The 27303-nt window shown below is 46.9% G+C and overlaps 1 protein-coding gene across 1 annotated transcript in view; it reads right to left on the bottom strand.

Moving 5' to 3' along the window:
* Nucleotides 1-27303, bottom strand: part of LOC144103980 (L-sorbose 1-dehydrogenase-like) — a 98396-nt gene that overhangs the window by 26309 nt on the left and 44784 nt on the right. The window contains exons 5-6 of the mRNA XM_077636729.1: nucleotides 23325-23456; nucleotides 11778-11902 (exon numbers count right to left, since the gene is read on the bottom strand). Coding sequence (XP_077492855.1) covers nucleotides 11778-11902; nucleotides 23325-23456 — 257 coding nt within the window. The remainder of the gene's footprint in view (nucleotides 1-11777; nucleotides 11903-23324; nucleotides 23457-27303) is intronic.

Genomic DNA, 27303 nt, shown 5'->3' with positions numbered 1-27303 from the left:
CCCTTTCGGCCGTAGGGGCAATCTGTGCCGATCCTCGGATGTGCAGTGCGTGTCAGAGTTGCTGCGCTGCACATCCTTCGCGTCATTTCCAGTAAAGCCTTTTATTCCAGAGCAACTTGCATGTTCAAAAGGCATCATCCGCGGCGTGGACCCATCGGCTTCTCCTCAGGAACTACTTGACGACTTTCAGGACGCCGGTGTTGGCGTGTTATCACTTTACCGGTGCACCAGAGATGCTAATGGCTCACGTACGTGTGCCGACAGAGTCTGTGATTGAAACATTTGCAGCATATTCATGCCCGTCTGAGCTAAACGTTTGGCCCATAGTGTACCGAGTCGACCCGCTACATCTTCGTCCGTTGCAATGCAGGAATTGCTGGCTCTTCGGTCATAGCAGCAAAGCTTGCAAATCTGCGACGCGTTGCCGAATATACGGGGAGAATCATTCCGCAGACCTCTGCACATCTGAAGGTCCCATTTGCAGTCTCTGTGGCGGCATTCATCCGGCTGATGATGCTGGCTGTCCCAAACGCTCAGAAGAGAAGAAAGTTCTGGACATCATTCAGCAGAGAAGGTGCTCTAAAGTTGATGCTTATGCACAATTAGACCGAAAAAAGTAGTTTTATGCGGGCTTTGCAGATCATCTGCTTCTGAGGCAGAGGCGTGGCTGAAAAAGTCTGTGGTGTCAGCTGTCGAGAAGGCGCTTGCAGGTGTTGTGGACCGTATGCTGACTACATTCTGTGAAGCTCTGTCCCAGGTCATTTCAAGTGAGGTTGCTCGTTCAACTGTTGGCCTTCCCGTTCTATCAACTAGTCCTTCCCATAGCCTCTCTGGTGTCTCTCCCCTGGCTCCTATTCCTGCTGCGTCCTCGTCTGTAATTGGCTTTGTAATTGATAACATTCGGCCGATTTCCCTCTTGTCTAATCTAGTTAAACTTATTGAACGCAAAGTGCACAGCCGTCTTACAGATCACGTTCTTGCAATACAAGCCTTAAGTGCCTCTCAGGTAGGGTTTCGTCGGGGGTGCTCGATTTGGGCATAGTACCGGGGATACCAGCCTTTCTACCGTTGCACTACGGACGTCGAGATGGGGAATCCTTCCCAGAAGCGTCGTGCTGCTTCCTTTCCTTCGAAGTCTGCCCTCCCAAGCAACAAAAGCAAGAAAGGTTCTTCCAGTATTCCGCATAAATCTGATGTATTAAAGGAGGCTGCCACAGCCTCTCTGCTTTTACAGTAACAAACAATGGCGGGGTTGAAAGTACTGCAGTGGAATTGCCGTTCAGTTGTATCTTCTTTTCACGATTTACAGCACCTTGTCCCTCAATTCGACCCAGACATAATTTTTCTTCAGGAAACTTGGCTTACTTCTATTAGGTCATTCTCTCTAAAAAATTTCCGGGTATTCCGAGCCGATCGCAATTGCGGACAGGGTGGTTGCTTGTTAACATTAATTTCTTATAAATTTGTTCATCGGACGTATGTATCACCAAAAATTCAAAGACCTGACTGCGAACTGTTGGCTGTTGATATCACAATTCCACAGTGTGCTTCCCTTACCGTTGCTAATGTTTACTTTCCGTCAGGTGTTCACAGCACAGATCATTTAAATGTTCTTTTGCGGTCTAACACTAGAGTGGTGATTGCTGGTGATTTCAATTCCCATCACCTAATTTGGGGTTTTCGTACTGATGCATGTGGCCAGCTTCTATGGTCATGGATGTCGGCAAGGAACGTGCGTTGCTGTAACAGTTGAGGAGTTACTTTCTTGCGTTGCGACTCTCGGTCTGTCATTGACTCAACACTGGCCGTGAACGGGGCGCAGCTTTCTTCATGGTCTACAGTTCTTCCAGTGACCACTTTCCGATATCTTTCACAATAGCAGCTTCTCCCCTAAGGACGACTGCTTCTCCACAAAAATTCGTAAACCACACACTTTTCAAAAAACTTGTGCAATCCTCTTTCTCCTCCATTGCATCATCTGATAACTTGGATCGCGTTAACCAAGTTCTCTGTTCCGTCTTAGGGGTCTGTGAGCGTTCCGTGTTCACGGTGCAGTCTACGGTCAAGAACAAACAGCCCTCTCTGTGGTGGAGTGATTACTGTGAGAGAGCATATCGACTTAGAAAAGCTGCCTGGAAAACCCTCTCTCATAACCACTCACCACTAACTCATCACTAACCACTCATAGAGCTTTGTAATTGATAACATTCGGCCAGTTTACCTCCTGTCGAATTTAGTTATACTTATTGAACGCAAAAAGCACAGCCGTCTTACAGATCACGTTCTTGCAATACAAGCCTTCAGTGCTTCTCAGATAGAGTTTCGTCGGGGGTGCTCGATTTGGACCGCACATATAGATTTGGAAAGCAGAATTAGGATCGCAATGGAGAAGAAAAAGGTCGCGGCTTTATTCACTTTGGATATCGCTAAAGCATATGACAGCGTAGAGCATTCGATACTATTGAACAAGCTGGACGAAACCCGGCCGCCTTTTTACATTCTTGCATGGGTTCAGGAATTCTTAAACGCTAGGCGTTTCTTCTGTTCTGACGGTTCTTTTACTTCCGAGACTTTTTCACAGACTAGGGCTGTGCCTCAGGGTTCGGTACTGTCTCCGTTACTTTTTAATATACTTGTGCGAGACATAACAATTCAGGGCGACGTCAAAGTGTATGTGTATGCGGACGACATCGCCTTTTTTGCTTCTGCTAGAAGCATTCACTCACTTTACCAACTTTTGCAGGCCTACCTCAATGCACTGGAAGTATGGTTGGGCAAGTTACATTAATTTCTGAACATGAACAAATCTTCCGTTCTGATTTTTCCTCCAGCGTCCCCTCTTTATATATGTCTACAGTACTGTGGCGCCCAAATCCCGCAAGCTGAGTTCTTAAAGTCCTTAGGCGTAATTTACGACCCTCATCTAGACTGGCGACCTCATATCAGAAGTATAGTCTTAAAAGGTGAGCGAGCTCTCGGTTGCCTTATGCGAATCAGCAATGAGAAATTTGGTATGCGCAGAGACACTCTCTTAATTATTTCTATATAAGACTTACTTACGTAAGACCAATTTTGGAGTTCGGTTGCGTTCTGTTCTCCGGTTGCCCTAGAAACTAAGTTCAACCTCTGGTTCTTTTGGAGAGGCGCGCTCTACGGCTTTGCCTGGGTTTACCAAAATCAGTGGCGAATTGTGTCCTCTTTCTGGAAGCTCACATACGGGACTTGAACTCGCGCTTCTAGCTTCTCACAGTGCGCACCTTCTTACGGGGACTTGAGCCAATGCCTGGAGTGGCTCCTCCAATTTATTTGACTAACCCAGCTTTTTTTCTAGATAAACATTGACCGCTTTACAAACTGCCTTAATTTCTGCTTACTGAGCAGCTTTTGCCCAGAATTGCAGTCTCGCTTAGGTCTGTGCAATGCGTCAGCAGTTTGCAGGCTGCACCAGCTGTTTGCTTCAACCATATGCTGCCGCTATATGCAAAGAACTTATCTGCCAACGTGCTAAACGGTCTCCTGAAGGAATATCTGTTTCAGTATCCGAGCCGTGCTGCAATTTTCACAGATACCTGTCAACAAGACGAAAAGGTAGAGTAGGTGTTTATTCCCACACACTAGATTGGAGTCAATCTCTCCGGGTCCCTGATTACACACCAATTTTCGCTGCTGAATTTCTCGCTATTGGTTTGGCCCTTCAAAAAGTTCCCAGCAATATTTCTCAAGTTATCATTCTCTCGGACTGCCTCTCAGTCTTGGCTGCACTAGAAAGTTCGCAAACTACTCTCCTGTACCAATCCCTAAAGTACTTTGTGCCACGTCATGTCCTAGAGGTGCGCTTTCAGTGGATCCCAGGACACTGTGGCATTATTTCAAATTTTGTATTGCTTCGCGCGCAGTCGTTGTAAAAAGAAGAGGGTATAGGAGGGAGACACTGCAGGCTTCCAGTAGCTTTTCCCTTTGCCGTTCTGTTGATCCGCGTCGTGAGCAAGGCTCAGAAGTGGCAGTGCATGCACAGCGTTCTGGTTTAGCTGTGGCCACACTTAATGACCGTCACTGTTTTAGGCTTTGACTGAAGTCCTGCCCAGTTTATACTTCATGGTTTCGTCTGATGCCACGAAATAAAATAAACTTGGTATTGAGAAGTCCAATATGGTGGCGGTTTGGGCTTAATTGTTGGTTGTGCATAATGTATAAAATAGCGCAAAGAACACACACGAGCGCTCGTGTGTGTTCTTTCAAGTCCTTGTCTGATGTAGCACTATTTTATACGTCAGGTATTGAGAACATCAGCAGTCATACAGGCGTTGCAGAATCAGGGTGTAGATTAGCCTTATGTCAACATACTGGAAGGTATATATAGGAACTTCACAGAAAGCATAGTCCTCCATATGTCAGTAATGAAATTTTAGATAAGGAAGGGCGCCAGGAAAGGGGACACGATCTCGCTAATGCTATTCACAGCATGTTTACAGGAGGTCTTGCGAGGCCTGAATTGGGAACAGTTGGGGACAAGAGTTAATGGAGCGTGCCTAAATAATCTGCGATTCGCTGATGACATTGCCTTGCTGAGTCACTCAGGAGATTAACTGCAAATCATGATCAATGAGTTAGACAAATAAAGCAGTACGGTAAGTCTAAAAATGAAGATACAGAAAACCAAAGTAATGTTCAACAGTCTAGCAAGGGAACTGCAGTTCAGAATTGGCAACAAGGTGCTGTAAGTGGTAAAAAATACGTATTCTTAAGGCAGGTAGTGATAGCTGATCCGGATCATGAGAGGGAAATAACTTGTGGTGGAGCGCATATGGCAGGTTCTCTCAGATCGTAAATAGCACGTTACCAATATCCCTCAAAAGAAATGTGCACAAGAGCTGTATATTACCGGTACATACCTACGGGGCAGAAACGTGAAGGCTAACGAAAGGGTTCAGCTTAAGTTAAGGACAGCACAGCGAGCCATGGAAAGGAAAATGATAGGTGTAACGTTAAGAGACAGCAAGCGGGCAGAGTGGGTGAGGCAACAAACGCGTGTTAATGACATCCTAGTCTAATTCAAGAGGATTAAATGGGCTTGGGCACGGCATGTAGTACGAAGGTGAGATAACCGCTGGTCCTTAACGGTAACGGAGTGGATTCGAAGAGAAGGCAAGCGTAGCAGGAGGCGGCAGAAGGTTAGGAGGACGGACTAGATTAAAAAGTTTGCAGCATAAGGTGGGCGCAGCTGGCAAAGGACAGGGTTAATTGGAGAGACATGGGAGAGGCCTTTGCCCTGCAGTGGGTGTAGTCAGGCTGATGATGATGACGATGATCGAGAACCGACGGTTGCAGCTGGTGTTCTTTCACCTCTGCAGCAGTTTAATGTGCTCGCAGAAAGAGCCAAGCGAAGGCCCTCATAATCAGGTCGTCTTTTGGAGTTCTGCTGTGATTGTTGTACTAGTCGCACTTTGCTAAAATTCAAGGTTCTTCTGTGTGAAACCTCAACGAGTGACGACTCTACCCTTCAGAAGCAGCTTGCATCGCTCTACTCGCTCCTCCCGCCTGAAAGCCACCCGTAAGCAACCACCCACCATTAGTCCTCCTACCGCCGCCCTTCGTACGGCCTTTGCCCACTAGAAGCCGCGCAGCTGAGGAATGAAAAAGCTGCGGTGAAATCAAATTAAAATGTAGAGTGGAAAAACCAGCTGGCCTCAAGACGCTCTACACACCAGCCATCTCCCTACCTTCCTCCCCTAGCTGCGGAGCTGCTTCCTGAAGCGCCGTCACTCTCGACTCGCCTCCCGATTTCACCTCCACCCCCCAGAAGTGCCAGCCTTCTCTCCCCATCTTCATCCACCAGAAGATTCAGTAGCATATGGGAAGCAATGCCTTACAGTAAAAGCATCAACGTAATCATCGACCGTAATTCCAACTTCAATCGTAGCTTTCTCGCATCAGGTCACATGATGGTCCTTTCAATTTTCTGAATCAATTTGCGACTTCCAGTGTGTGATGTGCTCTACGTTTCCTCACTTTTGGTGTCGCAACATTGAAAGGCCTTCGACAGCTCGCATCACAATCAACATCGAAGAAGCCATGTTTAAAAGGGCCCTGAAGTGCCTTTTGGGGTGAGCACATGAACTCGTTCAATCAATACATTCTGTTGTCATGAAGACGTGAGCCAAATCATACACTTGTGCACATAGCAGAGAACCCACAATGTCGTGCAAAAATTGCCGAGCCCTTTGCTGCGAATTTTTATGCGAAGGTACTAATTCAGGAGGCCGAACCGGCTGACCGGTTTGTGTGAAGCTTGACCTGAGGATGACCTTGGACAAACTATGAGTAAATAAATAAACTAAATAATGCCCGACTGGATTCGAACCCGCGGCGACGCGAACAGTTCAGCTTCGATGGCCACTGCGCGAGATCCCTGAGCTATCGCCGCATTTTTTTTTTATTGAATGGAAATAGTGCCGAAAAGAAAAGTCTAAGCATGCTTACGCCCCTAAACACAAGGCGACCATATCCCTGCATGACCCCTCGTTCCAAAACATCAAAACTCTGGGACGCACACACGCGATCACGCCTCGTGTTAAACTGCGTCACACTGTGCATTGCATTGTGCGTTAACTAATACAATTGTCAAACTAATATTTTGCGCTTTGAACTATGTGACGGTAGTTATAAGAGAGGTGCGCTGGATGCGTTGGCGTGAACACCACTGTGGCAGAAACGCGGCACTGGGACATAGGCGCCTGGCGTACATTGGGTAAATTGGCATTGACGATGAAAAATTTGAGGATGCGCACAGTGCTCCCTGGGTCACTAGACACCTCAATCACCCTTTCAGATACGTGGAGATAGTGTACACATGCAAAAAACTGCTTTCGCACAATATTTTGTGCTTAGCAATGCTAAATCTCCGGCCACTTCGCGTTCAAATCGCGCCCTCCTCCATATTACGCTTCTAAGTACGTATGTTGAGACATGACTATTGGATCAATTCTTTCAGGCGTCATGAAGCTACCATGGCCACGGCCAATTAACTGCGTCGCTCCGGCGACTCAGGAAGCTCTGCACCTTGGAGTTCCCGCGCGCGTGGCAGCCGGCGGTGGTGCCGAGTGGGCGTTAAGCCTGCCAAAGAGTTGCTGGTCCGGGCTCGCTCTCTCTCTTTCCTTTAGGCTGTTTTTAACATGTTCTGAGAGGAACAATAAAAGGGTAAGGCCGAAGGAGAAACGGCGGCTTTTGAGCTTGCAAAAAATAATGAAAGGAGAGGGGAAGGCGCTCATATTCGATGTTTGAGTACAGCTTCTACAAAATGAATCAAAGGGCATTCTTGCTGAAGGATATTCATGAAGCGGTGTCATGAATATCGGACCTTTACCGAGAGCCCACTTCAAAGCTCCTTTAACTTGTGGTTCTAGAACTTTAACTCGATTTCTCTTGTGCATTCGCACTCCAAGATAAGATTGTAGAAATCATGAGAACAGTTTCTGAACGCTCGAACGGGAAGCACAGATCGATTCAAAAATGGTGATCAAGCAGCACCGTCTTCTAGAAAGTGACGCATACACTGCATGATGTATCAATAACTACTATGTCACCACTGATGTCAGAAGAAAAAAGACTGATGATTGCTGTTGAGGATCTCTTCCAGGACTAAAAAAACTGCAATGCAGAAGCGAGAAGGAAAACGCAAACGAAGACCGCATGTCTTTATATGCAATAATTGTTCTCATTCACTGAAGAATATACACATTTCTTAAGAACAACGACCTGCGAGGTAAAAAAAGAAACTCACAGAAAGAAAAACGAGGTAAGTAAAAGACCTCAGGACGAGTAGCTCGAATGATTTTTGCTTTGTTGATTTTTACGATGTAGAGTTAGGCCGGAATGAAACGCGAACAGCGCCTGTGAACAAAGCAAACATTTTACCTATTGACTTCATGGTGCAGTCTACAACTAGCCTTATCCTTATCTGTGGGTAAATATTTACGGAAGTCCATGTTCATAAACCGGTTGTATATGAATATCTCGCTGCAAAGCGGGAAAACACGGCATATGCCTGTTCTCGTTCCACTCCGTCCTAACTGTACGAACCAAATTTATACCAGCGCAGGACATCAAAGATGACAGACGAGAATACTGGACGGCAGCTAATTTTCAACTGAATGTTTATTCACATAGAATGAAACTAACGTTCAAGTGAAGGGTTATTCACATACAATGTAGATATACACACATTGATGTGATGAATAATCCGGCCATGCTCGCAAGATGCTGTCCAATATCGGAATCTCGCGCTCGTGTAGTGCAATAGAAGGCTTTAACGAACGTGGCGCCATATTTGCGAATGTAAAATACTTCTACTATCTCCCTGATAGATTTTTGTCTAAGAAGATAGCTTCACTGTCTTCTAATATCGCTCTACAATTGTGTTGTTTGCATAGCAAGCTCAAGTTAGCTGGCCTCACGTGCTTCAGACAGTGGTTCTGCTCAATGAGGAGCTCATTTAACAACACCCTGTTTCCCCGATATTGTTGCTGCAGCAAGAAGAGGAATCTAATAGACTTTTTTTTTTGGCGTGCTAGAAAGGCAGATTGAGGGTTAATTGTGCAGAAATTGTCATATTACTGGTCACCTGCTTCGATATATCATTTTGGGGCCAGCTTGCACCTAAAACAACAGAAAGCTTGGCTGGTTGGTATCGCACGCACGCACGCACGCACGCACGCACGCACGCGCGCACACACACACCACGCACACACACACACACACACACACACACACACACACACACACACACACACACACACACACACACACACACACACACACACACACACACACACACACACACACACACACACACACACACACACACACACACACACACACACACACACACACACACACACACACACACACACACACACACACACACACACACACACACACACACACACACACACACACACACACATATATATATATATATATATATATATATATATATATATATATATATATATATATATATATATATATATATATTTCCGTAGGATTTGCTCTAAAGAAGGCGACTTTGAATCAAACTGCGAGCAACTCCGTGTGGACCTAGCACGACAGAGGCACCCATTGTCAGTCATCGACGATTCAGTCAAGAAAGCTTCAAAGCATGACCGGCGCGAACTCATAAAGGCAAAAAGCAGCCACGCCGGGACTACCAAGTCAATGTGGTCCTTACCCATTCGGCTTCAATGCCCAATGTTAGCACAATTCTTAAAAAACACCACAACATCCTTCAACAGATTGAAAAGATGAAAGAAGTTATCCCTGATCCCCCACGTGTTGTGTATAGGCGCGCAAGGAACATCCGGGATATGATAACATCGTCTAGAATCGGCAACCGTAGCTTCAGAGGATCCGCGCCATGCAATAAACCTAGGTGCAAACTCTGTCCGATGATGACAACAACAACCAGTGCTAAAAGCACAGCGTCATCCTTCTCATTTCAGATAAAAGGTAACTTTTCATGCGACAGCGCTAATGTTGTCTACCTCCTGGAATGTGGCACCTGTAAAGCTCAGTACGTAGGGCAGACAGTTACACCGTTCAGAATTCGCATCAACAACCACAGATCACATGTGCGGACACAGCCAAATCTCCCACTTTCAAAACACATCAACAGCCTTGGGCACCCATTCGATAACTTTGCAGCTATTGTACTCCAATCGGGGTTCAAAACAAATTATGACCGCGAGAGCTGTGAATCGTACCTGACTCACAAATTTAACACAGTCTCGAGCGGCATTAACAAAACAGTAGGCCGGCTATCATGTTTACACACTCAATAGATGTGACAAATAGTTATCCCAGACTACTAGAATAATAATTATCCCAGACTATCAAAAATAATTACCCCAGACTCATAGAACGGGCGGCAGCATGCATAACAAGCATAGCTTCCGACATGTTTTCCTTTTTTCACTTGCATTGTCCCACATTTACTGCTATTTTCTTTCCCCTTTTTATTATTATTCTAATCTTGTATTGTCACGCATTGTATTATATTGTCACCCATTTGCTGTTATCCCCCCCTCATTTTTTTGCTGTCATGTCTGTCTTCTCTTCATACATTGATGAATTGTTCACTTTGAATGGCCATTTGTCTTACTTCCGACTCATTGCAGTTCGTTTCTGGTGTTGGTTTTATTGTTAGCCTCGTCTTTTGTCTGTATCTGTATGCGTGTGTACGGAGTGCCCTTCTAAAGATTGATTAGGAACTTGTATTATTTGATTTCTCTGGTGTTGCCACAACCCTTGTCTGAATGGATATTTCCAAGTTTTGTACAATGGCTCTTCTTTCCTTTTTCCCCAAATTTTCTTTCTTTTTCTTATTCTTTTTGTCTCTGCGTTTTTGTTTCTTTTCTTCTCTTCTTTCCCTAGAGGCCTCTTTGGCATTCCTCTTTACCCCCTCCCTTCCCCCCTACCAGTTCTTCTGGAATGTTGCCTTCTGCATGTACAGGGGTGAAGCCCTTCACGCTTGTCACCAAAATGCCCCCTTCACCCCTTTCCATAGCAGCCCTTAAGAATCCCCCTTTTTTCTTTTTTTTTCTTTTTAAATGTCCTATTTTGTGTTCTCTCCTGTTGCCACCACCCTTCTCTGAATGCATATTACCAAGCCTTGTACAATGGCTCTTTTTTCCTTTTTTCACTACTTTTTTCTTTTTTTTCGTCTTTTTTTCTTTACTAGAGGTCTCCTTTGCATTCCTCTTTACTCCCCCTTCCCCCCCCCTCCTACCAGTTTCTCTGGAATGTAGCTTCCTCCTTGTACAGGGGTGGAGCCCTTCACGCTTGTCACCAAAATGCTGAGAGGAGCCACACCTCGAGGTCCTTTCCAAGGCTGCCCTGAGGTGGTGGGAAAGAATCTCCTCCTTTTTATATTTTTATTATCCTAATCTTATTATTCTTTTGTTACTTAAAAAAAATGGCCCCTTGGGAACACCTGCATTCAGGTTAGGAGACGCCTTCTTAGATTGTCACCGATTCTCTCTCTTCCTTTGTTAAAAAAAATGTTCTTCCTGGTCTCTTCCCTCCCCCTCCTAGTGTATTGAACTCGGTACTTTGCTGTAAACTTGTAAACTTTGTACCTCGCGCATTCTCTATAAAAACTGCGTGTTTCAAACGCTGTACTACACTCGGAAAAGGCTGGTCCTCCAGCCGAAACGTCGTGAATTAAATCCTGATATGTTTCTTCAAATTTTTGTTGTGCTTTTATATTATATTGACCAAATCAGCTGCCAGAAATCACTTTTGGTATATATATATATATATATATATATATATATATATATATATATATATATATATATATATATATATATATATATATATATATATATATATATACATTATGTGTATGTGATACGAACTAGCCCAGCTTTCCGTTATTTTAAGTGCAAGCTAGCCCGAAATGCCTCATGCCTTCAAGCGAAGAACCATATCCAAGGCAAACCGAGCTTCAAAACTGATACATGTTAAATATTGTGGAACACTGCAGATAATAACTAATTCGTGCAGGTTTATTTTCTACAATAGGCTGCGAAGTGGCTTTCCAAAAAGGGAAGAGTGGTAAAAATCAAACTAGCAAATAAAAAAGCGACCTTAAAATGCTTCATGCACATTCTGAGCGCATGAAGCACAATTTCATCGACGAATCACCTGGTGCCGATCACAGGCTCCTCGTAATTCCGCGTGTATGTTGGTTCGCCTCCATACGGGGGCTCATTCCTCACCTTGGTGGCCTTGGAGAGCAGCGATATGTGCAGGTTTGTCCGCAATGATATAACGGGCTTGATGAAGGACTTGCTCGAACTGTAACGCCTTCCATCCAGCACGTTAACTTGGATTCGTGCGAACCCTGCATCGAAGTGCGTTGGGAAACCCGTTGAGGTTTACGTGCTTTGTCCATGCGTAAAGATTTTTTGCAAAACATTTGCTATTCTCAACGTCAATAACATCAAGAAATAAAAGTGTCCACAAAAATTGAGTTGTGAAAAGAACTGTGAGTAATTTTGTTGAGCTGATCGTCCGATTGAGTAATCGACAAAAAATAGAAATACGTTCTAGTGGGCCACAGTGCGCCTGAATAAAACAACTCCCTGGACCTCAGGTATGCATAAATGACGTGAAAATTATGAATGTAAACTGAAAGACAAGAAAAATAAATTCGCAATCAAATGTACATTACCCTAATAGCAAAACAGCTGCTACGCAGAACCATTATGCTGTGGTAGTCTTATGCCAATTTCGATGGTGTTTTTGGAGCATGCGGTGAATATATTGTGGGGTGGGGTAGGGTAGTGGCTGGTAGGTGGTGCATCTGGAGGGCAGCTGGTTTTCCAGCTTTGTCTTTGGGTTAGCTTTCGTCAACGCTTCATCGTTCTTCTGCTCTGTGTATTTGTACAGGGTGTAGTAAAATAGAGAGAGACGGGCTAGTTGGTGACTATTATTAGAGTGCATCTTGAAACCGCGCAAAAAAGGACAAGGGACGAGTAAGAAACCAACAGGACAGAGCGCGGAACTTCAACTGGTTTATTACAACAGTGCGTCACATTTATACAATCATCGTAATCACGTGGTAACATGACAAACTATCATCACGTAACACTTGTGCGAAGGCGTGTACGAGACATCATGCAATCTAGATATGAATACTCTTTATCGGACAGGTTAACCGATGTTTTGCTGACACACGATCCGGAATCCATCTTGATACAGTAGGCCTCATACACTTCTCTGCTTAGTTTCGACCCGAAATTTTTGAGGATAGTGGTATCGCGGAACCGAGGCGTGCAACCACGGCAGTGGCGACAATGGTCAGCCACATGCCCTCCCCCACCAATGCGCCTTCTCCTGCGTGGTGCTCCTGGAGTCTGACGTGTATACAACGTCACGTTTCTCTGATGTAGCTTTTGCCACAGGACAGGAGTACACGGTAAACAACCCCCCTTTTGCACGGGACAAATCTTTCTACGTGCTTGATACCGCAATCTTCTTTGTGCTTTCCCTGCACCTTGTTGCATAGGCCGGCCAGTTTTTGGGGTGCGGTGAAGACCACCGGCACGTCGCCCTTCTGAGCCGCTTTTTTCAAGCGATGCGAGATCTGGTGGTAGTATGGGATGGCAACGGGTCTCTTGCGTTGCGCTTCTTCCCTAAGGCGGCGCTCAGGTACGCCCCTGGCTTCACTGGCAAGGGCCTCTAGCACAGAGGTGATTAACGCCCCAGGGAAACCAGCACTGGTCAGCCTTTTTAGCTGGAAACTCACGCTGTGTGCCATTTAATGATTACAGGACTTGTCCAGAGCAGGACGCAGGCAGTTTTTTGCGATACCCCTTTTAACAAGTTTGGAATGAGCTGATTGGTGGCTTAAAATTGCTTTGTTAGCGAGGCTGATACCTCCAGCACGCTTGGGTTTCGAGGACAACAATACAGATATCAAGGAATTGCAAGGAACCTTGCACTGGCACCTCATGGCTGCAGCTAAGGCCAAAAGAGCACTCGGAGAAGATTTCTAGAACCCGGTGCACCGCTGTCATACCCCCCTCATGCGTAACCTCTTTCAGGAAAATAGCGTAATCATCCACGTATCTAAAAACCTTAGCCGAGTAGGATGTGTCAAGGCGTTCAGCAATTCGCTTGTCACAGTAAGATAATATATGTCACTCAACAAAGGGGCTATGCAAGAGCCAATACAAACGACACTCTTTTGAATGAAGTTTTTCCCTTCAAAATTGACAATGGTCGTTGAAAGATAAAACCTAAGTATTTCTAAAAAGTTATCTACACTTAATCCACATGGATCCTGGAAGGCCACAGGACCATAGTCATCAATTGTATCTTTAAGAGCACAAAAGAGTTTGTCATGAGGTATGGAATAAAACAGGTCGGTTACATCTATTCAGAAAGGAAACAAGGGTTGATTCGAGCTTTCGTGGTCACGAAGAAATGCGCTGTGGTCCCAGTGCCTTCCAGCACTTCTTGATTGGTCAAAGTATCGGAGAAGTTTCAATTCACTACCAGAAAAAGTTTCATATGTCGGTCCGTGCTCTGTGCCGAAATTTGTTGATAAGGTGTTGTCCAATGGCCCCAAATTCTGCACTGAGCCTAAGGTCTCTGCAGTGGAACTCTTGTCCCTAGTTAAGCCTAGTTAAGGATATAGATAGACGTATGCCTGAAGACGAAAAAGGCTGGTGCGTCTCGGAAGGTGTTAAATGTATTTTGTTGAAGAAGGCCAGAAAAAAAGACCGACTACAAGTTAGAGAAACCATCGATTATCTCCAGCACAATGATCTGGCTTTAATGATTTCAGATAAAGAGGGTAGCTTCGCTGTTCTACCTATTCCACTTTATCGTATAAAGCGAAGGAAGCTGTTTCAAAAAACTTTTCCGCCACGAAGTGTAGCGCTCCTAAGCTGAAAAAACTAGCGTTGGCTTTGTGCGACAAGCACAACGTGGCAAATCTTGGAGAAACTGTCAAAGAGGAAAAGAGCGGAGCACTGAGTATTTTCTTTTCCGCGAAAATTCATAAAGAAGGCGTTTCCTTTAGAGCCATTGTTTCAGAGCGGGATACGTGGCAGGGGGCTTTATCCAAGTTTTTACAAAAACATTTGCGTATACTCCGAATAGCCGACCCGTTCATGATAAAGAATTCTGAAGAGTTTATCGCATTTCTTCGTGACCATGAAAGCTCGAACCAACCCTTGTTCCCTTTCTGAATAGATGTAACCGACCTGTTTTATTCCCTACCTCATGACAAACTCTTTTGTGCTCTTAAAGATACAATTTATGACTATGGTCATGTGGCCTTCCAGAATGTATGCGGATTAAGCGTATATAACTTTTCAGAAATTCTTAGGTTTTTTCTTTCATCGACCATTGTCAATTTTGAAGGGGGAAAACTTCATTCAAAAGAGTGGCGTATGTATTGGCTCTTGCATAGCCTCTTTGTTGAGTGACACATTTTTATCTTACTGTGACAAGCGAATTGCTGAACGCCTTGACACATCCTACTCGGCTAAGATTTTTAGATACGTGGATGATTACGCTATTTTCCTGAAAGAGGTTACGCATGAGGGGGGTATGACAGCGGTGCACTGGGTTCTAGAAATCTTCTCCGAGTGCTCTTTTGGCCTTAGCTGCAGCCATGAGGTGCCAGCGCAAGGTTCCTTGCAAATTCCTTGATATCTGTATTGTTGTCCGCGAAACACAAGTGTGCTGGAGGTATCAGCCTCGCTCAAAAAAGGCGATTTTAAGCCACCAATCAGCTCATTCCAAGCTTGTTAAAAGGGGCATCGCAAAAAACTGCCTGCGTGCGGCTCTAGTTTCCAGCTAAAAAGGCTTGCCAGTGCTGATTCTCCTGGGGAGTTAATCACCTCTGTGCTAGAGGCCCTTGCCAGTGAAGCCAGGGGCGTACCTGAGCACCGCCGTAGGGAAGAAGCGCAACGCAAGAGACCCGTTTCCATCCCATACTACCACCAGATCTCGCATCGCTAGAGAAAAGTGGATCAGAAGGGGACGTGCCGGTGGTCTTCACCGCACACCAAAAACTGGCCGGCCTATGCAACAAGGTGCAGGGAAAGCACAAAGAAGATTGCGGTATCAAGCACGCAGAAAGATTTGTCACGTGTAAAAGGGGGGTTGTTTACCGTATACCCCTGTCCTGTGGCAAAAGCTACATCGGACAAACTGGACGTTGTATACACGTCAGACTCCAGGAGCACCACGCAGGAGTAGGCGCATTGCTGGGGGGAGGGTATGGGGCCGACCATTGTCGCCACTGCCGTGGTTGCACGCCTCGGTTTCGCGATACCACTATGCTCAAAACGTTTGGGTCGAAACTAAGCAGAGAGAGAGAGACTCTTTAATGAATAAACAGAGAATTTAGCCGGCGTTTCAATATCGCTGGCATGCTACTCTGCGTAGGGAGGGGAATTTGGGAGATAAAGACTGAAGGAGAGCAGCGTGGAAGAGGTGGAAAAAAAAGCGAAGATAAAATGCAGGCATGAAATGGGTACTCAGGATGCAGTGGCGAGTATTGATGTAACCTATGGAATGATGGAGTGCATAGTCCGACGAATGGGCTGACGAAGTTCACTGCAAGAAGAATGCATGAAGGTAACCTGCAAGTGAATTTAGAGCTTATCGAGATGTCCAATGTCTTTTAAATATGTAAAAAGAAAGTTCATTGCAAGTCTCTGTTGCCTGAAGCAGGCTAAGGGGTCTAAAACTTTGTCCATTGTTAGGGGCACTGGGCAGAGCTTCTGCATGCAATGTTCATTGTACGCACGCTCGTTAGCATACGCAGGGCACTCAAGCAGGATATGTTCCACAGTTTCTATCGAAGCACAGTTGTCACAATGCGGACTGTTCATTTGTCCAAAACGGTATCGCAGGCCATTTGTATATGCAGCATTCAGACGAAGTCGGTGATAAAGTGTTTCGAGTTGTCGAGGAATTCTGGGTGAGAGTCTTGATCTAAGATGTGGGTCGATTGAGTGAAGAAATTGGTACTGATGTGTCGGCAAACTCCAAAGCCGATACGTTTCTTCGTACGCAAAACTTTTAGCCATTTGGGACGCATCAGATTTCGTGAGAAAACTTCGAATGTATCTCTGACCTTGATGGCCCTTACGGGCCGCTTCATCTGCTTTTTCATTAGCCATAATGCCACAGTGAGCAGGTACCCACTAAAATGTTATGCAGTGGCCTGCGGCAATAGCTAAATGATGGATATACCCAATGTCCAGGGAAACTGGCTGGTGATTCGTTTTCTTCAGCAGGTTGGCCAGGATCTTCAGAGATGCTTTTGAATCGGTGAAGATAACCCAACGGCCGGCGGTTCGGCGCAGGATGTAAGAAACAGCTTCCTTAATGCCGTGAAGCTCAGCTGTTGTAGAGGAGGTCCTCCGCTGCAGCCGGTAAGAAAGGGCATGGCCTGTTGAGGGCACATAAAGGCCACAAGAAGAAGTTTCTTTAGTAGTTGAACCATCGGTGAAGATATGGGTGTGCTGCGTATATTCTTCGATTAAGTAGGCGAGAGTAGCTTGCAGAAGTGCTGCCTGTGGTATGCGGCTCTTTGCATTCACACCTGGAACAGACTTCTTCACCTTTAGAGGAGAGAGTGTCCATGGAGGAAAGGCCAGAGGTAGTAGTTTCTGAGGCTGATTAATAGTAGGAAGGGGCAGGAGCTGCACTGCCTGGACAAAGCTAGAGTTGCTGTGAGTTAGGTGGACACGGTGTAGGAAGTGCTTCTTCCCTTGCAGGACATGGCGGAGATGGGTACGCATAGTTTCCTGGGCGGCAATTACCTCTATTGGGAGACATCCTGCCTCCGCTACTGTTCCTGATGCAGAGGAACCCTTTGGGAGGCCAAAACATATTCGCAGGCAGTTGTTCCGTGCGGCATTGAGAGTCTTAGTGCTTGATGTAGATAATCTTTGAAGCACTGGTAGACAGTAGCGCAAGGTTCCTTCAACGTAGGCTTTTTCAAGCAGAAGCATTGATCGGCAGTTGCTACCCCACCTTGTTCTCGCCATGAACCTGAACACTTGCGATGCTGCAGTAATCCTCGCACGGAGTTTTTTGATCTGAGGTGACCATGACAGATTATAGTCGATTACAACACCCAGGAATCGCTGAGATCGTACATATGGCAGCGATCGTCCGCCTAGGAGCAGCGGATATCGGGTCATCGTTTTTCTTGTAAACGCCATTGCAACACTCTTTTCTGGCGAGAGACGAAGACCTCTGGAAGCCAGGTACATCGAAATGTGCAATAGTGCTCTCTGAAGACGTTGCTGGGTAATATAGCGCGAACGTGACGCGGTCCAGATGCAGATATCATCAGCATAAATTGTTATGCGGACCCCTCGCGGAAAGTGTCTAACTAAGCAGAGAAGTGTATGAGGTCTACTGTATCAAGAAGGATTCCGGATCGTGTGTCAGCAAAACATCGGTTAACCTGTCCGATAAAGAGTATTCATATCTAGATTGCATGATGTCTCGTACACGCCCGCGCACAAGTGCTACGTGATGATCGTTTGTCACGTTACCACGTGATTACGATGATTGTGTAAATGTGACGCACTGTTGTAATAAACCATTTGAAGTTCCGTGCTCTGTCCTGTTGGTTCCTTCCTCGTCCCTTGTCCTTTTTTGCGCGGTTTCAAGATGCACTCTACAGGGTATAGGCCATGTGGAGTGTAAAGGCAGGGTAGGTAGGTGCAGGGCTGAAGCTTCTGAGGGGGTGGAGGCGTCACTCACCAACGCTTCGCTCGGACGACGCTGGAATTTCCACCAAGCGCCACTGGTACTGCTATCACAGTAAAAGACTTCTTAGTCGAGCCATCAGCAAGCCTCCACAGAGATGGCGGCTAATGCGTCTGTTCTCCCGTCTCTAACCCCCTTTCTCTCTTCGACTTAATTGGCACTGCAAAACTGACATCCGGACTCCCCCAATCCCCTGGCCAAGCCCTCCCAACCTGTGACGAGGCTTTACGCTGCGAACGGCTTAGCAAGGCACGAAACACACAACTCCTCAACTCATTGCAGACGCTCCTCAAAGCACTCCCTCAACTCAGCTTCGCCTACGCTAGCATTTTCCATAAGCTCGACACCAGCACCTGTTTCATTCAAGCGCACTTGATACCCTTCAATAGCAGCTAAATGTAGGTGGTATCGACCTGTCATTTATGACCTCAACTGTATTCTATCTTCCTCAAGGCTATGCCAATCTGCAGCACTGGCTCCTTCAGGGTCCAGTAGCTCTACGAGGTCCTTTCCTCTACTCTCTTCCCCCACTCTCCTAACTGGAGTGGCTGACGTCGGACCAACTGGACGACCAGCGAGCTGTGGTTTCCATGTCCAAGGGTCTTCCTAAGTTGTCCACGCCCAGGAAAATAGGAAAATAGTGATTTTCCCTATCTCGCGCACGCATTGCATTGACCGCTGGCGCCTGTTTCTTTAGTGAACGAATTTGAGGAGTGGACCCATCTTACGCCGTCACGTGACGGAGACGAAAGAAAGCAAATGCCGTGAACATGCACTACGGACTTTGATGTATTAGTTGAGCTGAAGGCTACAGCTTTTTTTAACTTATCGCGCCTGGAAAGACATGTCGGTCAGTAGCAAGCAATGCTAAATTTCTGTCACGCCAGAAGCGACAAGATTCGTCTTGTATGATTGTAGCCGCACGGAATTGCTTCTGCGATGTTCTAAACGGTCTCAGGTGCTTTGTGCACCTTATTCCGCAAGTACTTCGCCACCTTGAAATTGTGCGTTGCGGAGAGCGGCAGCTATTTTCATCTTCGACGCCGCCCAGTGCCGATTGCTGGCACTGTTGCCTCCAAGCAGTTAAGATCTTTAGGGGCACCAGTGTGCCCGGCAAAAAAGTTGCATTGTTTCGCACGAGCCTGCTCTTATCTTGTACGCGCCATCGTCCGGGGTTGTCATGCGGGGCGGTCGTCATGCCACACATCACCATAATTCTACCTTTTCGAGCTTATAAAAGCAGAATTTTCAGTTGAAGGTTTTAGAAAACGGTGATATAGCGATGTAGGTAACCATCAATTTGTGCTCATCGTTCCTTCAGAGCCCGGGTTGTCACTGACGAGCATCTGTACGTTATAATGGCTCTCATTTAACTGTGCACTGGCACACTTACGAGAGAGACCGATTCACACTGGACCACACGCTATAGAAATCATGTATACTCGGCCTTCCAAAGATTTCATGAACCGACTGCAGTGCCTGCTCATAGAGCCTTGGTTTTCGTTACGGTTACGATTTGAAGGGTTACAAAAGTTTTGAAGCTTTATAGGTACTGAGAAAACAACAACGCTGACTCGACTGCCAGTTATGGTTACGCAATGGGTAAGTTACTGGCCGAACAGCAACAGCCTACCCTGCTTCTCGCATAGTTTAAACATGGCAGTCACTACTGGCGGTTTCATATTGTTTTTTCTGATTTAGGCGTTCCGCGAAAGACGCAAACAAATGAGCAGGCTATCCTCAGGTAGACAGGCGGCCAACCTGCAGGGGAAATGTGGATCCCATGCCATGCACGCAGAATTTCTCTAGAGCACGTGTTAAGCAAACCTAAGCAATGACTCTATTTTACGTCATTCTCTTTGGGGTTCTGCAAAGCCTCTATTCATGATCTCAGAGCAACTGTTCAATGTACTCCGCCTCGTTCTTTCACTCCAGACCCTTTGCCTCATAATCCAGATCAGCGGCCACAACATGCTAGATAAATGTATCAGTTACCACATACCATACCACTCCCCTATCGTAAACTTCGACTCCCTTCCGCGAGAATCAAGCTTATGTTTTAACAGCGTTAGATCTCCCTACTTACGTTTGTCAAAGACGCGCTTGTCTGCAATGAAGGTCAAAGTGACCAAAAAAGCAACCATGTGACCACACTGTATCACGTAGCAACAGTGGGTGCGTAACGCCTCAATTGATACCTATACTTTCGATCCGTTATATATGTGCCAGTATAGCGGCCATCGGAGTGGGACCCCCCCCCCCTCCCCCCCGGGTTTTCTTTTATTTCTTTATTCAAGAAATACCGCGCCTTGCCCGAAAGCGTCATGGCAGGGGGTTACAGATTGGCAGAAACACACCTTTGTTAGCACACTTGAACCTCCTATAGTCGATTCCACTGTTGCAAAGCTTTAACAAAACATGAGTTCCCGAACAAGTTCGTCCTGGCACGGTACTCACGAATTTTACAAAAATCGTCATGTCGTTTTAAAAAGTAAAAGGGCTGTTTGAAATAACGTTCACAATTACTCCCAGTTTTGCCATGAATTATTAAGTACGACAACTCTAGTCTAAACATTCTTTTTGGAGCAGTAAGACTTTCTCACGTCAAAACTTTTGTAGCGATAGCTACATTACTGCAGCATTTCGAGCCTTCAGCGGGGCGGCGCCGTGGCGGTGGCGGCTCTGCCACCCCGTGGGTGCGTTGCCACGCCGTGGCTGTGCCGCGACGCTGTCACGTGGTTGGTAACGTGGTACGGAGCAGCTGCCAGCGGCACGGCGCCGTGGCTGATTACGTGGTTCGTCACGTGCTTGGTCACGTAACTAGCTACTTGGTGCGGAGCAGCTGCTGCTGCCGGCAGCGCGGCGCGCCGGCGAAACCGAGCTGCCACACCTGTGCGCATGCGCCGTTTCAAGTGGGATGAAGATGAAGAAGGAACGCCCAGCGAAACGGAGAGGCGAAAGACTGACTTTTCAATTCAACTGAGCAAGTTCCACTCGGCCAGCTGTAGCTATCGCGCCACTCCCATTTTAACCAGAGCTAAACCACTGCCAATTTTTTTTTTCATTTTTGTACAACTATCTCTTCGCCCGTACCTGCCCAAGACGAATCCTCCTGCCCTGTTGTGAATTTTCTCCATTTTGTCTATTCATAATTGCTGTGCAGGGTCAAATACAATACAGGCATATTCCATAATAGGACGAACACAGGACAGAAAAGAAGGAAAACCATTTCCATAAAATTTGGGTTCTTCCCGTTTAATGCAGAATGTTAGAAGTCATGCCAAATGACTTGGCATGTTCGTGAGGACAAAATCACTGATTTAGATGAAGCCGAAAATATGTGCGGGATTCCCAAACAACGACTCCCCCCCCCCCCCCCCCCAATCATTCCGAGGACCTTCAGACAGCCATTACGGCCTAAGCCTTCCTAGCAGGGGGTTTCAGATGGCGTGAAACGGTTCGTCGTATCGTGATGCACACGCTTATAAAATTTATTAGCTCATATAACGAGAAAATATATCGGATATAGAGAAGGTAGCTGTAAATCACAATAGTAGTGCAAAACCCATGCGCTACTTGTTTCTTAGAAGGAATGTTTCCGGAAAGGAAATCCAAACATCCGTAACATCAGCGGATGTTTAGATTTGGTCTTCTCCAGGTTTGCTTCGCACACCGCTATAAACACTTCAAGCTCCCGTAGCTAATGTTCTTAAATCGAACATTGAGCACCGTAGGCGGAGAATGTTTTCAATAATTCATAGTACAACCATTCTGGGCTGTGGGCTTAAGTGTGGAATTTCCTTAGCAGTCGAAAAAATTTGAGGCTTTGTCTGCGCTGCTGAAAAGCTTCATACACTGCTTCATTTGAAAAGATGGGCCAGCCGTTACGGGGAAAAACATAATCATCAAACAATTTTAATACATTACGCGCACTGATACTCCAAGTCCACCTTTTTTGGGCAAAAATTCTGATAATTGGAAAATTATAAGAAACTCTTATAGAAATATGGAATTATGGAATTGTTCTGATATGTAGCAAATTTTTTGTTAAAGTGCTTCGAGTGATCGCATCGAAAAGTTAAAACTGCCGTAGAAAACCTATCGGGAACATTTTAACGATAGCAAAAACGTGAATAGAAAAAGAATACTGGACTACCGTCCGGTGATCTCCGGATATGTTTATTATATGCGAAATCTTAAATTTTATTAAAAACAATTGCGTTGATAAACAGTTTCCCGCTCAAAAATGCTTTCGTCCAGAATTTTTGGGTATGTACGTTGACAGCCACACAGGTAAACGAACTCGTCACTGTTCCTATAACTTTTTTTTAGTGCCGTCCTCTGCTTCTTTAATTGCTCCTGCTGCTACGCGAACGTAGAACATCTGCTTTGCGCTTGCCACGCAGCCATGTGTTCCCAACACTACCCCAACCACCTGCTCCCTACTGACACGCGTGGCTGGCCTTGGTCGCGTTCGTCAACCCGTTGGCTCTTGTGGGCTTGGAGGAAGAGTTCATATATGGTCTTAATTTGACCTGTTGCAAAGTCTATCTCCCTCTTTACTGCGCGTCGTAGCGCGTAGTAGTGCGCAATCTATATATTTTTTAGAATCATCTCCAATAAGTCGACCACCATAACTACGCACAGCTTCTTTCAAATGGTCAAGTTTAAAGAGCATTGACTTCTTGACTCCGGCATTCAGCTTGATAAGCTTTTATCTACCAGCATTTCGCCAGTAAATGCAATTTATTAATTTTGTAACCAGTTGCGAGGAGAAAATGAGAGTCCTTTCGCTTTATTCGTGTATGCGGTCCGCTGCTAGGAGGTGCCAAACGCGCATGGATTAGCATGCTTGCCAAAATAGAAGCGCACAAAGTCAGCAATTGGAAGTGCATGACACCGGAACATGATTCACACGGTACTGCGCCACCAGAAGTTTGTAGCGTGGTTTGAAGGTTTCCAAGGCGTACACGCCTTCTTTGTGCTCTCACGCGATAAAGTGTGTTGCATACCTGTTTGGTTGGGCCCGTTATAGTCGACGAAAGGGTAGCCAAGCTCCTTTCCGGCCTCTAGGAAGACGTCGCTCACCGGAGTCGTGGTGCTGGCGTATGCGCACGGGAGTTCGCCAGTCGAGCCGTGGTAGCCTGCGTAGAGCGCAAGATGCTGGGTCGTACTTCTTCAACATAAGCCTGTGCGGTCTGCAACAACGGCTCGCTCTTATACTAGCTACGGGAGCTCACGCTTGTTTATCTGTCTTCCTGCTTATAACTTTGAGCAGAACCATTTATAACCAGTATTTGTACATGCTGATCAGGAATCTTTGTCACGGAGAGCCGGATAGCGTTTATGATGTTTCGAAGTGTAACTCACTGAGAGGGTTGAAAGATTGGTGCGTCGGCAAAGTTTACGTACGACAAGGAACTCGCGAGCATTCTTTACCGCGTCCGTACAAGAGCTTTATAAGCTAGTTTTGTGTATATTTCGTTTTTGTTTCGACTATCACAACAAAGTACTGAGGACAGTGGTTGCGTATTTCCATTCCTGTAAGCATAGCAGGAGGGTCGGAACAAAACAACATTCATAAAAAGTGCAAGCGAATGCAAGTCGATACGGAAGATCCTCACAGCAGATGCACGGTGAAGCTACAGGACGTAGCTCCGGCCAGATTGAAGTGCGGAGGGCAAGATACATGCTCTTGTATATATTGCGGCGAATATTTGCAGTGTGTTCGTTTTTCAAATCTGCCGCCACATCACTTTATCGCTTTGTTAGCTACGCAAGACGTGACTAGATTTATCTCGATTGATCGCAGCCAGGCAGAGCTGATTCTACGTTGTTCCGGAATGTTCTAGTAACTTCGCGCTCTTTATCTCGAAAGTTCGCTATCAGCTTTAAATTGAGCACGGCCGACAGCGGCCGGCATTCTGTTCGACGACCGCCGAGCACGCTTGTCGCTTCGCCGCCGCCGAGTGATTCAGTCCATTTTGGGTGCAAGTCAGCCCCAATAAACAGTTCTTTTAGAAGACCCTTTCGTCCGTCATCATCGCTGCTTCGACTGCCGTCACCACTACGTGACATCTGGTGGAGGTGCTGGGTATCCTTCCATGTTCCGGACGCCCCCTTCAAGTCGTGAAGCCAGCCCTGAGCGCTTCGCACCCAAGGACGAGCCAGCAGCTCAGCGAGCCAGCCGACGTCTCCAGGGAGAGGAGACTGAGTTCGGGAAACTGCCGGACCGCACAAGACAGCGAAAAGACAGGGCTACGAGCACCGCAACCTCGCCGAAGATGTCGACACCGATCATAGTGCAGCAGCCGCGGGTGCCGCCAACTTTCAATGGATCCCTAGGCGAAGACCCTGAAGAATGGTTGGATCAATTTGAGCGCGTGGCGTCATTCACCAAGTGGGATGATGCGGCAAAAATTGGACACGTGTTCTTCTCATTGGATGGCTCCGCACGCACGTGGTACGAAAACTACGAGTCGTCCCTTACGACATGGCAGCTATTCAAGAGAGAACTATTGAAGGTATTCACCAGAGTCGTGAGGAAAGAAAGAGCCGAACGACTCCTCGAGTTCAGGATCCAGTGTGACATTCCTTGTGTGCTACGAGGTACATTCCTTGTGTGTGCTACGAGGTACATTCCTTGTGTGTGCTACGAGGTACATTCCTTGTGTGTGCTACGAGGTTCCGCGTTCCACGGCGCGGCGTAGACGGAGACCCAGATGACAGCGGCATCATCAATTACCCAGCCATGCTCTTTGAGTGACGACCAGAACGAAGGGACCCGCCGCCGTCGCCGCGGGGAAACGGGCTTATCCTCCCCTAATTGGCGTGGCGGTTCCAGGGGCGGCTCTCCCGAGCACATTCCAGGACAAGGGAACTGTCAGCGGGCCAGAGCGCGCCTTACCACAGCCGACGCTATGCGCTACCTCGAAGACAACATTCTTTCCCTCGGACTCAACACGTGAGGGGGGCGAGACAATAAGTGCGGTGGTATGTTTGTGCGCCCAAGTGAAAGCCCTAGCCCCCCCTCCTTCCCCTCCGGCGTGGGCGTCCTCACCCTAGGGAGTCTGGAGAAGAGGATATAAAAATCGAGAAGCAGTACGGAAGGGACGCTCAGGACGACATCGTTCGCCAAGAGGGCCTTCAGCGCCGAAGCCCGACGGCGTGCAGCTTCTGCCAGCAACCGCTCGAGCCCAACTCCGGAGCCACTCCATCGCCCCCATGAAGTCGTCGGCACGTAAGCTCGGACGCCCCAGCCTCTGATGTATAATCTTAATCATGTGTAATTATTGAATATACCTGTTTGTTTAAACTGAGCCATACGGTGTCTCTTTGCCTCTCCGTCCCGTGTGGACCTGCGCATTATGGGGGTCATCACACTGGTGTCAGAAGTGGGGTCTCAAAAGCAAATGTCCTCTGAATGCTGCGACATTCATGACTTCAAAATTGTAATCAAAAGGGAATCACGGGACTGATTGTGGGACTTTTACCCCCATTTGAGAGGCTTGAGGCACCGGAGGGCTTGGAAAAAAAAAATGTCTTTATCTGAGGGAGCTCCCACTCCACAGCCGTCGCTCGGAGCAAGCATGCTGGCATTAGGAAGCGTCATTCCGACGTTTACGGGAGATAAGACAGGGGTTCCAATCTGCGATTTCTTTTCCATGCTAGAAGAGATTGGGAAAATGGGGGGATGGTCCGTTGCTCAAATGCTGGGAATGGCGAGGTGTAAGATGGCAGGAGCTGCTCATGATTTTGCATGGCGAGACGAAAAGGTAAAATCCACAAAATCATTTGCGGAATTTAAGAAGCTCGCGTTTGAGCATTTTGACACTCAACCACGTCACGTGCGAGTACAGAGGTTCCGTGACGCCGGACAGATGGTAGGGGAGGACGTGCGAACGTTTGCGTCGCGGCTTCAGCGCTTAGCGCGCGATACGTTAAGCAGGGAGGAGGAAGGAGACCAGCTTAAGAAGAAATACGCGGAGGATATACTTAAAGAGGAAATGACCGCTTTGTTCGTGGCTGGTCTGCAAGACCCCGTGCGCCGGTTCGTGCTCTCGCGCAAGCCGAGCAATTTCGACCAAGCCGTGGAGGCCGCATTGGATGAGGAACAAAATGAGGCGTTAACGACAGCCGCAGCGAGAGTACGCGTCATAGAGAGAGCGGTGCTCAACCCTGAGGTTGCTCTCTTGACAGAGCGGTTAGATCGCTTAGAACAGCTGCTATCTCAGCAGGTAGAACGCCAGGTTGAAGCGCGCGCTCAACAGCGCCCATTCGCTGGAAACCGGAGACCGCCACAAAGCTACAGGCGCGGTATGCGAGAGTTTGAAGAAATCGTATGCTTCGCTTGCCAGGGTCGCGGACACATCGCCAGGTTCTGCCAAAACGTGCGCCGTGGGGAGCCACAAAGAGAAGCAGGCGAGACACGCCCTAAGCAAGCCTACAGCGGGGCTCCAGATACCGAGACAAAAAACTAGATAGTCCTCCCCAGCCTGAGGAGCGTGGGGAGGGAGCAGTGGATGATGAGGTGGTGGTAGTTTGTGTGGCCGACGAGGCATGCCCTGTTGTGCGTTGCAAGTTAAATGGTTGTTGCATGGAATTGTTGATAGATACGGGGTCAAAGGTGACATTGCTTAAGGAGAGCAGTTTTAACACGCTTCGAAGGAAAGGGGACCGCGAGGTGTTGGAAGCGTCTGGTGGTATGGCAACCAAATTTGTAGGCATAACGGGGGATCCTCTTGGCATAAGTGGACTCTACCGGTTACACTTCTCTCTCGGCGGAATTGCATTGGAGCACCCCTGCTACGTATGCTCGGACACGGTGTCTCTGCCAAACGGAGTGTCAGGTATATTAGGGCAGGATTTTTTGAGAAAAGGGAAGGTGGTAGTCTCATTCTCTGAGGAAGAGGTTAATGCGGGCGGATCAAAAGTTCCGTTTTTGAACAGGAGAGGGGCTGAGATTCGCGTTACCGATATTGACACCCGTCA

Source organism: Amblyomma americanum, chromosome 9, assembly GCF_052857255.1.
Source record: "Amblyomma americanum isolate KBUSLIRL-KWMA chromosome 9, ASM5285725v1, whole genome shotgun sequence".
In the NCBI taxonomy this organism is placed as follows: domain Eukaryota; kingdom Metazoa; phylum Arthropoda; class Arachnida; order Ixodida; family Ixodidae; genus Amblyomma; species Amblyomma americanum.
This window is presented reverse-complemented; position numbering and strand designations above follow the sequence as displayed.